This window comes from Notamacropus eugenii, chromosome 2 (genome assembly GCF_028372415.1).
Source record: "Notamacropus eugenii isolate mMacEug1 chromosome 2, mMacEug1.pri_v2, whole genome shotgun sequence".
Classification (NCBI taxonomy): Eukaryota; Metazoa; Chordata; class Mammalia; order Diprotodontia; family Macropodidae; genus Notamacropus; species Notamacropus eugenii.
The window spans coordinates 242,174,485-242,186,232 of NC_092873.1; the positions used below are offsets into that span (position 1 = coordinate 242,174,485).

Below are 11,748 nucleotides of genomic sequence, written 5' to 3' on the forward strand. Positions count from 1 at the left end.
TTTGAGTCAGATGTTCCAAGTTAATGCAGACCATTTGGAAAGAACTCTGTACTTGGAATCTGAGGACTTGGATTTAAATCCTGACCCTGCTCCTTATGTGACTTTGACAAAGTCCTGAAACTTCTCTGGTTCTCAGTTTCTTTATATGTAAAATGGGGGCATTGTATTAGATAGTTTCAAAGATTCTTCCCAGTGTTATATCTATATTCCTATTTCTTTTTGAAGTTCTAATAAGAGTGTTTATATTTGCATATTAATGTGCAATTTAATAATATATTTTATAATACATAATATGTTATATTATGTATCCTATTTGTGGTATAGATTTAAAATATAAAAATATTAATTTTAACTTTTAAAACACTTTCATGTCTACTCTCTCCTTTTAGCCTGATAACAATTTCACAAAGTAGGAATGACAGGTATTATCCCAGTTTTCCAGACAGAAAATGTTAGTGGTAGAAGGGACCTCAGAAATCATCTAGTTTAACTCCCTCATTTTACACACAAGGAAACTAAGGTATAAAAAGTTTTGTGCCTTACAAAGGTGACCCAGTGAGTTTAATGACAGAGCATGGACTAAATCCCAGATTTATCAGCTAGCTAGTTTCAAGCAACTCACAAGAATTTATTAAGCTCCTATTAATTGCCAGGCACTGGTCTGGCCCTAGGATACAAACACAAAAAGGGAACAGATCCTTCCCTTATATTCTAGAACTTAGGTTCAATTGGCAGACGTAGGTACTACTACTACTACTACTACTACTACTACTACTACTACTACTACTACTATCACTACTACTACTACTACTACTACTACTACTACTACTATTACTACTATTACTACTACTACTACCTTACATGTAAAAAGAACCTGATGATGACTTTCAGGCCAGAAGTAAAGTGTGGAATTAGGTGTTCTTATAGATGCATCTTTATACATCCTGTACATTGGTTCTGACACTTTATAACACTATTCCTTTGAGGAACTCACAATGCCTGAATGCTGGTTTTGGAGAATGGAATGGAAAATAATACTAAGCCATCTGACAAGACCTAATGCTTCCTCAAACTAAGTACAGATATTGTATTTGGGCGACAGCCTGTGTAATAGAACAAAGGAAGGAGATGCCAGAAAGAGGGAATCTGGCAAGGAAGTTGATACAGATGCTATTGCTTCTCTAGCTGGGCAAGAAGAAAGGCCAATCCAATTTTAAGGTTTACTAAACTGGATGCTAAAATTAACCCTCATATTAGATGGGTACCATACTTGTTCCTTTCCTCAAGCCCAAGTATATTCTCCTACAACCCGATAGTCAACCTGTTTTCGTCTATTGTGGTTTCTGCCTTAACAGCCTTTCTGTTCCCTGCTTCATTTTTTTAAGTTAAATTTTATTTTTTCAGTAATCAAGTATTCAGTTTTTCTTCTTTTCACTTCCCCCTCTAAAAATGGGGGAAAGTCCTGCAACAAACATTCATAGTAAAACAAAATTAATTCTCATGTGTTCACAATGTGCCCTAATATGTCTTATTATGCATACGTTGCCCATCACCTCTCTATAAGGTCTATTCTGTACTTTGTTAAGCACAAAGAGCTCCCTAATGTGCATTGCTGTTAATATTACCACTTTTTCCTTTGTGCTACCACTGCAGGGTAGTATCTTTGCAGCCACTGTTTTGTCCCTAGCCATGGAATCACTTCTAAGAAAGTAATAATAATTGATAATAATAAATAATACTTCATATTTGTATAATGACAAACCAGGATATTTGTGAAATGCACCTCTGTTTCTCATAAGTAAAATTAGAGGGATAGACTAGATAACTCTTAAGACCCCTCCTCATTTTGAGATTGGATGACCTGCCAATTGTTAATGCCATCATCCCTGAAAATATTTTATATTAAAAAAATATAAAAATATATTTTGTATATATTTTGTATTAAAAAAGCAGTGTGAGATTGTGGATAGAAATATGGTATTAGAGTCAGGAAGACCTGAATTCAAGTTGTACTTTTGATCTATACTATATAATGTTGGACAAATCATTTAACTTCTCAGACTTCACAAAGACTTCTTTTTTTATTTTTTATTTTTAAATTTTATTTTATTATTATTATTTTTTAATGTTTTACAATCACTGCCATAAAATTAAGATTTTATCCCCCCACACCTACACTCAATTACCCCTCTCCCTCTCCATGACAGCATACAATTCTGTATAGGTTCTACATATACTTTCCTATTGAGTACATTTTCACTATAGTCATGCTATGTAGTCAAACTAAAATAAATGGAAGAAATCATATAACAAATCAAAACATGATACACAAAAACACACACACACAAACATAATCTGCTACATTCTGCAAATGACTTCCATATTTCTTTCTCTGAGTGTGGAAGGCATTTTGCCTTAGAAAACTACCACTGGGATTTTCTTTTTTAATAAGTTCTTGCGTTATTACGAAATTCCGAGTCTACCAGAAAAAAGTCTCGCACACTGTGGTCGTTGTTGTGCACAGAGTTCTCCTGGTTCTGCTCCTTTTACTCAGCATCAGATCATATAAGTTCTTCCAGGCCGCTCTAAAGTCTTCTTGTTCATCATTTCTTATGGCACAATAGTACTCTATTACATTCATATACCATAATTTATTCAGCCATTCCCCAATTGATGGGCATCCCCTTGACTTCCAGTTTTTGGCAACTACAAAGAGTGCTGCTATAAATATTTTTGTACATGTGGGACCCTTTCCCATTTTTATGATCTCTTGGGGATACAGTCCTAGTAGTGATATTGCTGGGTCAAAGGGTATGCACATTTTTGTAGCCCTTTGGGCATAGTTCCAAATAGCTCTTCAGAATGGTTGGATGAGCTCACAGCTCCACCAACAATGAAATAGTGTTCCAACTCTCCCACATTCTCTCCAACATTTATCATTTTCCTGTTCTGTCATGTTTGCCAATCTTATAGGTGTGATGTGTTACCTCAGAGTTGTTTTGATTTGCATCTCTTTAATCAAAAGTGATTTAGAGCATTTTTTCATATGATTATAGATATCTTTAATTTTTTCCTCTGAAAATTGCCTGTTCATATCTTTTGACCATTTATCAATTGGGGAATGACTTGTATGGTTATACATTTGAGTCAGTTCTCTATATATTCTAGAAATGAGGCCTTTATCCCCGAGCTTAGCCATAAAAATTCTTTCCCCATTTACTACATCCTTCCGAATTTTGGTTGCATTGGGTTTGGTTGTGCAAAAACTTCTTAGTTTAATGTAATCAAAATGATCCATCTTTCATTTCATAATGCTTTCTATCTCTTCTTTAGTAAAAAATTCTTCCCTTCTCCATAAATCTGGTAAATACACTATTCCTTGCTTTTCCAGTTTATTCATGATATTAGTCTTTATACCTAAATCATGTACCCATTTGGACTTTACTCTTGTGTCCAGTGTCAGGCATGGATCTATGCCTAATTTCCGCCACACTGTTATCCAGTTTTCCCAGCAATTTTTGTCGAACAGTGAGTTCTTATCCCAGAAGCTGGGGTCCTTGGGTTTATCAAACAGGAGGTTGCTATATTCCTTGCTTACTGTGTCTTGAGTGCCAAGTCTATTCCACTTGTCTACCTCTCTTTCTTAGCCAATACCAAGTGGTTTTGATAATTGCTGCTTTATAGTACAATTTGAGATCTGGTAGCACTAGGCCACCTTCCCAAGCATTTCTTTTCATTAGTTCTTTTGATATTCTGGATCTTATGTTCTTCCAAATGAATTTTGATATTATTTTAGACAGCTCTAGAAAATAATTATCTGTTAGTTTAATTGGTATGGCACTAAATAAGTAAATTAATTTAGGTAGAATTGTCATTTTTATTATATTAGCACGGCCTACCCATGAGCAACTGATGTTTTTCCACTTACTTAAATCTGACTTTATTTGTGCAAAAAGTATCTTGTAATTGTGTTCATATAATCCCTGGGTTTGTTTTGGCAGGTAAACTCCTAAGTATTTTATAGTGTCTACCCTAGCTTTAAATGGGATTTCTCTTTCTATCTCTTGCTGTTGGACTTTGTTGCTAATATATAGGAATGCGGAAGATTTGTGTGGGTTTATTTTGTAACCTGCAACTTTGCCAAAGTTGTTTATTATTTCAAGTAGTTTTTTTACTTGAATCTCTGGGATTCTCTAAGTAAATCATCATATCATCTTCAAAGAGTGATAACTTAGTTTCTTCTTTGGCTATTCTTATTTCTTCAGTATCTTTATCTTGTCTAATTGTTACAGCTAACATTTCTAGTACCATATTGAATAATAGTGGTGATAATGGACATCCTTGTTTCACCTCTGATCTTATTGGGAATGCATCTAGCTTATCCCCATTGCATGTAATGCTTACTGAAGGTTTTAGATAGATGCTGCTTGTTATATTATGGAAAGTTCCCTTTCTTCCTATGTTCTCCAGTGTTTTTAATAGGAATGGGTGTTGTATTTTGTCACACAAAGACTTCTAATGGCAGAGCAGGTGCTCATCTGCATGGAAGAGAATTTCTTCATGGGACATTCACTATGCCAGTGAAATCCCAGCTCCAGTTTAACAAAAAGATGAGTACAGCATTTCTTCCACTTTCTTTTTCTTTCCTTGGTGCCTAAATCATAGACATCATTTAATAAATTGACTTGAATTGAACTGAAAATGACGTTAGGCTAAGCCTCTGAGCACCAGATTAGACACTCTTTGTTTCCATCTGCTGAGCAAACCAGGTCCCTTGACACATCTTAGATTATAAGGTCCATGAGGCCTTATTCCTCTTCAAGTTAGTGACTCAAACATAAAAGGCACTGAATCATAGTTTTTTTTAAAAAAATAAATAGATTAATACAGAAATTTTGTTTGTGTTTTTCTGCATTTTAATGAGATAAAAGAACTTGGGGTACTTATAAAAATGTTCATCTTAATATGTGGAATCTTCTTCCCTCTTCCCCTTCTCCTCTTTTCTTCTACCACATATACTGACTAAATAATTCATCCAATATTTCTTAAGTACCTTCTACGTATTAGGCACTGTTCTAGATACTTGGGATAAAAGATAAATATGAAAACCAGTTTCTTCCCCAGAGAGTTTATGACCTCCTCTGGGGATATACTCTCCAGATAGAAAGAAATACAAAATAATATGAAGGAGAGAAAATGAACAAGCAAGAAAATAAGGAAAATTTTTCTATAGAAGTGGTACCTGAGCAGATCTTTGGAGAAGGAAGCAAAGTAGTTTAAGAGATGAGATGAGTACATTCTGGGCATGGGTGATGATCTCTACAGAGGCACAGAGTTAGGAGATTGAATGCTATGTATATGGCAAAACAAATAAGCCTGTCTGGCTGGAATATAGAGTAGTTGAAGGGGAATAGTTTTAAATAAATTTGTAAAGGTAGGCTGGGACCAGATTGAGATGGATTTTTAGTGCCAGAGAGAGAATTTGTATTTCCATCTAGAGGCTATACTGCCACTAATGATTTTTAAGCAGTGAAGTGACATGGGCACAACTGGCATGTGTGCAGAGGATGGAGTGAAGAGTGAGGAGACTGGAAAAAGGGAGGCCAATTAAGAGACTATTGACATTATTTGGGTGAGGGGTAACCACTACTTAAATTATGCCATGGGGATGTGAGAAACAATTTGGAGACTGAATGTACATGATTTGGCAATTCATTGGATATAGATGATGGAACGTGAAGACAAGAGGGTGACTGGAGGTTCCACAGCTGAGTGATCAGAAGGTTGGTGATGCTCTCAACAGAACCAGGGAAGCTTAGATGAAGAGAAGGGGGAAAGACAATGAGTTATGTTCTAGATGTATTAAGTTTGGTATTCCTGAGGCATGTCCAAGTAGAAATGTTCATCACACTCTTGGTAAAGAAGATAGAGCTCAGAAGAGGTAAGAGTGAAGATATGGATCTGAGAGTTATCTGCTTAGAGGTAATAATCAAACCTGTAGGAATTGTAGAGATGGGTTTTAGAAGGATAAGAGGAGGATATTCCTACTTATGGGGGACTCAATAAGGGAAAGTCAGAAGGAGCAGGCAGAAGAACCTAGAGAAAATAGTGTCCCAAAAAGCTAAGGGAGTTCTTTTCCAGGAGGATATTAGCAGTATCAAAGGTAGAATAGAAGTCAAAAAGGAGGGGAACTGAGAAAAGACTATTGAATTCAGCAATTGAAAGGTTATTAGCAATATTTGTCTATACTGACTATGTAATGCTGTGCAAGTCAGTTAACCTATCAGTGTCCAAGGGACAGAAGTTTTAGTCCAATGACAAGTTTAGAAGCCAGATTGCAAGAGGTTAAGAAGCTCTTCTTCCAGTCTTGGTGCCAGGATTTGCTACTGCAGCTGTTTTTCTGAGACAAGAGAGTGAAGGTCAATGTCAATGGATTTGGCTGTATTGGGTGCCTGATAACTGGGTGAATTTGCCTAGGGCAGAATGGATGTTGTGGCTGTCAATGACCAACCACTTCATTGGTCTCATCTACATGTTTGTGTGTTTCAATATAATTCTACCCATGGCAAGTTCAAGGGTATCATAAAGGCAGAGAATAGAAGGTTAGTGATGAATGGAAAAGGCATTGCTATCTTCTGAGAGCACAATTCCATCAGTATTAAATGTAGAGATGCTGGAGCTCAATGTAGAGTCCATTAGTGTCCGTGCCACCTTGGAAAATGCTGGGGCTCCCTTCAAAGGTGGAACTAAGCATGTCATCACATATGCCTCTTTGACTGATGCCTCTATATTTGTGATAGGAATGAACCATGAGAAAGATAAGATATTCAGTAATGCTTCCTACATTACCAGCTGCTTAGCATCCCTGACCAAGGTCATCCATGATGATTTTGGCATTGGGGAAAGATTCAGGACCCAATCCATGCTATTACTGCTATCCAGAAGACAGTAAATGATTCATATGGCAAGTTGTGGTATGATGGGTATGGTGCTGTGTAAAACCTCATCCCTGCTTCTGCTGGTGCTGCAAAAGCTGTGGGAAAGGTTTTTCCTGAGCTGGATGGGAAGCTTGTAGGAATGACCTTCTTATGTTCCTTCTTCCAGTGTGTCTGTTATGGATTTGACCTGTTGCCTAGAGAAAACTGTCTGATATTATGATATTAAGATACTGGTGAAGCAAGTGTCAGAGGGGCTCTGAAGGGCATCTGGCGCTGAACGCGCAAAGGTTGCATCCTTTGGCCTTATCAGTGACCTTCACTCTTCTGCCTTTGATTCTGGTACTGAAATTGTCCTTAATGACCATTTTGTTTTCCTGGTATGACAATGAGTGTGGTTAAAGCCATCATGGTTTAGTAGATCCTATGGTTTACATAGGCTTCAAAACATAAAGTAGAAAGCCATGAATCTTCATTTCCAGGAAAAAGAGGAGTTACGGCATGGGGAGTCCATACTACAACTCTATTTCCCTATATTGGAAATCTCATAATCCTTCCACATACCCCTGCCCGGCGCACCCCTGTAGTATGGGGAGAAACATAATTAAGTCCTATACTATGTACCATTAATAAAATTACTATATTTATTGCAAAAAAATGAATGAGAGGTAAGAAAATAGAAATATTAGTATGAAAATGTAGATCATTCTAGGATTTTGGTTATGAAAGGGAAGAGAGAGATTTAGGATGATAATTTGTGGGGATGACAAGATCAAATAAAAGTTTTTTAAGAAGTAGGGAGGCATGGGCATGTTTGCATGTTGCATGTGGAAAGCTCTCCCAGGCAATTTAGTAGTAGAATGTGCTTTTGAAAATATAGTCAAATATTGTTTGTTTGAAGGAGGGAAAAGGAGGCAGAGAGAGTGCTCCATTTTGAAAAAGGTAAAGATCTGATGTATAGGATATGTGGTAGAAGAGATGTTGCTTTGTTCATGTCTTGTACATGGAGTAAAGTGAACTATCTGTTGCCAAACGTTGCCAAGTAGAGAATCTCTAGAAGCATCTGCTCTAATGAATAAAGATTCCTTTTAATTGGCATAAAAGTTATGCACAAAAAATAACAGTGCTAATCTTCTCAGGTAGTTTTTTTTTTTACAAGCAGAATAACACTTCTATCTTTTTTATCCATTATATATATATATATATATATATATATATATATATATATATATATATATACTTAAATTTTTGTGAATTAGCCAAGTCTGAGTTAGTGATTTTGTGCAGCATGTTTTAAATTATTACAAAGAAAGGAATAAGCAAAATGAAAAAAATGAAAGAACATTGGATTTGAAGAGAAGGTTAGGGTTTGAACTTGACCTCACTTCTGTGTAATCCTGGATCAGTTATTTAACACCTCTGGATCTCAGTTTCCCCATCTATAAAATGAAGGCATCTAACTAAACCATGGTGGCTTTAACTACACTCACTGTCATATCAGGAAATGAGCTTGACAAAATGGTCATTAAGGACAATTTAGCACCAGCATCAAAGGTGGGAAGAGTAGGTGTCACTGTTAAAGTCAAAGGGTATAACCTTTTCCTCTGTTTAGCCCAAGATGCCTTTCAGGGCCCCTCTGACACTTGCTTCCCCACTTTCTTAATATCATAATATCATACAAATCTCTTCCAGTTTTGAATCCTATGGTCCTTTAACAGTAGGATGGAATTATCCTATGTACCATAAACATGAATCCTGAGTTCATAAGTGATATTACTTATTTCAAATTTTTTTATGCAATGAAAATTGTAGAACTTTAGATGTTAGAGCAGGAATAAATCTCAGAGATCATCTGGTTCAATATACAGTGAGGAAACTGAGGTCTAGGAGGTTGAGTTACTTTCTCAAGGGCTCATAGTGAATAAGTGACAGATTTGGGACTAGACCTTGGTTCTTCTGACATCTGAACTGGCAGACTTTCAATGATATTTTCCAGAACACTGTACTTCTCTCATATATATACCATGTTGACTTACTGAAACAATCTGAATTAATGAAGTCCAACTTACTGTAAAGCCTAGAAGGGTAATGCTCCAGAGAACATTACCATTTATGTGACTTCAGCCTGTGACTTTTAAATAAGAACTTTGTCTACTTAATGCAGAAATGTTACTAAAGTTGTCAGTAAGATAAATTATATGGTTTGTGCTTCTGCCCCTTCCATAAAAAAAAAAATCATCACCTGCATACTGAAATCAGCATTGCTCACAGTGATAGGTTCCTAAAGCAAAATGTATTAAGGAAATTGGAACTCTCATTGGTGAAGAATAAGAATATTGTTTAAGACAGAACAATAAAGTGGGTAGCTATAAATACATTGGGCCTTTAAAAAATATTGAGAAGTTAAAGCCAAGAATGACTTCAGTAGGGAGAAATACAACATTCTCCCATCCTAGAAAATGCTGCAAATTAAAGAAAAACAGGGTAGTCCAAGATTTTTAAATGATATGCCATCGACTCAGCATGGATCCCTTTCTATCTCAGTGCAGAAGTAGTGGTGATTAAGAAAGCAAGTAAGTCAGAAGAAAGAAATGGGGAATATCAAGGTTAAAAATATGCAAAGAATTTTTTGGTCACACTGCCTTATTCCCTCTCTGACAAGCCCAAGTTGCTTGTTTATATGGGTCTTGGAGGGTACCCTTTAGAATATACAGGTTGAAGGGCCAAAGTCTGAAACTGGCGGCAACTGCAGTTCATTTCCATTTACTTTAAACAAATCAACAGAAGACTAATTGAAATGGAGTCATCCTTGATACTAACTGCTTCTCTCTGCTTTCTTTTTCTTTCTTAGGAATTTATCAAAGAACTGCTATCTCGGATAAGAGGCATGAGGAAACTGAGTCCTCCCCAAAAGAAGAGTATATAATTTTTTTGCATGGAGAGTAGAATTCTCTCCAAGGGACACAGAAAGGGAAATGGGATTTTGACCACAAGAAGACACTTATTTAAAAGAAAAAATTGTTGTCTTTCTGAGCAACTTTTCTTTTTCCTCTGTTAGACATTTTATCCATGGATGTTTCTTATTTGTTTTTATGGATTTTTTTTAGATTTTTTTTTTTTTAATCAAAGCTATCAGTGCTTTGGATGCAGCACAACTGTCAATGGAGGATTATCCAACCAGATGGAAAAGCCCAGGGATTTGATGGAGGCCTCTTGGTAGCCGACATGGACAGCCCTATCTTATGTGGCAAGTGGGAGGGTGTTTGTAACCTTATAGAGCAGGGAGAACAGCTTTGTTATAGATAGTTTGGTAATATTTTCCCCCTCAATTGTATATTTGACTCATAAACGTCCAATTTCTTGTACTTGTATATACACAATTATGTTACACTGTGGATATGAGTATTATTTCCTGTGGATGGAATCGATGTTTGGTCATCCTTTAACTGGAGACTGCAGCACATGTGTTTTTGAGGCGCAACTTCACATTCTTAATGCAGGTGCTGAGATTTAAAAAAAATTCACTTTATGCACCAAAGTGAAGACATTAAATGTATCAGTTCTTTCAGGAAGCTACACTTCAATTTTTGGTTGTTACTGTTTTCAAGGGCGTAACTTATGGATGGACTTCATCTTGTTTATTGGTCCTGATGCTTTGCCAGGTCTCTTCCTCACTGCCTCATTCATAATAATTTGGAATCATGTTAACCCTTTGTTTGAAGCTCTGATAGGAACTCCATAGAGAAATGCCAGCACTGTCTGAACAGTGTTTTACTGCAGAAAAAGAAAGCACTGTGTAGCATTTAGTTCTCTGCTTTCAACCAAATACAGTGTGTTGTCTCTCCCATTAAAACAGGTCAAAAGCGAGCAAGCATGTTAGAGCTCTGTCTCAGGCATATTGGGTGCTTCTGGGCCTGAGATGACACTAGACCTCCCATAGGGAGGACAATTGGAGTGTTCCATTGAGCTGTAGGGAGGCAAGGAAGCCTCAACCTTCTTTGATGACCGAATTCTAGGAAGCATTGATGTCAGAACATGCTACAAATAGGACTGGCACTTCCTGACCCACTATGTAGTATGTGGGTAAGGGCATAGTGGTTTCACAGGATCATAGGGCAAAGCTATGGTGCCCATTTCTTAACCCTTTCCCCTACTTTGGGACTGGTCCTTGGGAAGTCAACTATCCTCCTTTCTTCAGTAGTATATTCCTGCTCCTTGTGAGATAATTAAAATAGGTCTGCAGTAATGGCATGGCTATCTGATCATGTTTGATAAAGGGTGGGGGGAAGAAAACACTTCAGGTAGACCTTTGGCTCCTTTGTGTGGTATTCTTTATCTGCTATGTGATGTTCATAAGTGACCACGTAAAAGAAGACAGTAGTCAGGCATTTTATATCAAGGGTGCTCTGAACATATTTTATTTTTCAAAAGAAATATGTTTGTGAATTTTCTGTATACTGGCAAGCTTTTTAAAATGTATTTAATTTTGTAATGTTTACCGATGATTTATTTACAAGATATTTACTCAAATAAATGGAACAACTTACAACTCTTGTTATATGTATGTCTTGCCAAACTATCTTTTGTACTAAGCATTGAAATTCATTTTTTTTTTATTTTCAAGGAATTTGTAGTCTTTTAGTTTTCTCATTTTGTAAATTGGGGAGGTGGAAGCATTAGCTTTGGTGGGTTCTAGCTCATTGAAGGAAATGAGCCAACTATCTTTGATTAATTATCATCCCAGTTAAATCCCTTACCTAGACCAAGAACCCCTTATTTAATTAGCTTCCCTTTTATATCTGATAGGAGTTAC

The 11,748-nt window shown here is 36.5% G+C and overlaps 1 protein-coding gene across 1 annotated transcript in view; it reads left to right on the plus strand.

Annotated features, from left to right (window-relative positions):
- PPP1R14C (protein phosphatase 1 regulatory inhibitor subunit 14C) overlaps positions 1 to 11,484 on the plus strand; it is a 115,030-nt gene extending 103,546 nt beyond the window's left edge. Inside the window, exon 4 of the mRNA XM_072643691.1 lies at positions 9,787 to 11,484. Coding sequence (XP_072499792.1) covers positions 9,787 to 9,861 — 75 coding nt within the window. The 3' untranslated portion in view covers positions 9,862 to 11,484. The remainder of the gene's footprint in view (positions 1 to 9,786) is intronic.
- The last annotated feature ends 264 nt before the right edge of the window (positions 11,485 to 11,748 follow it).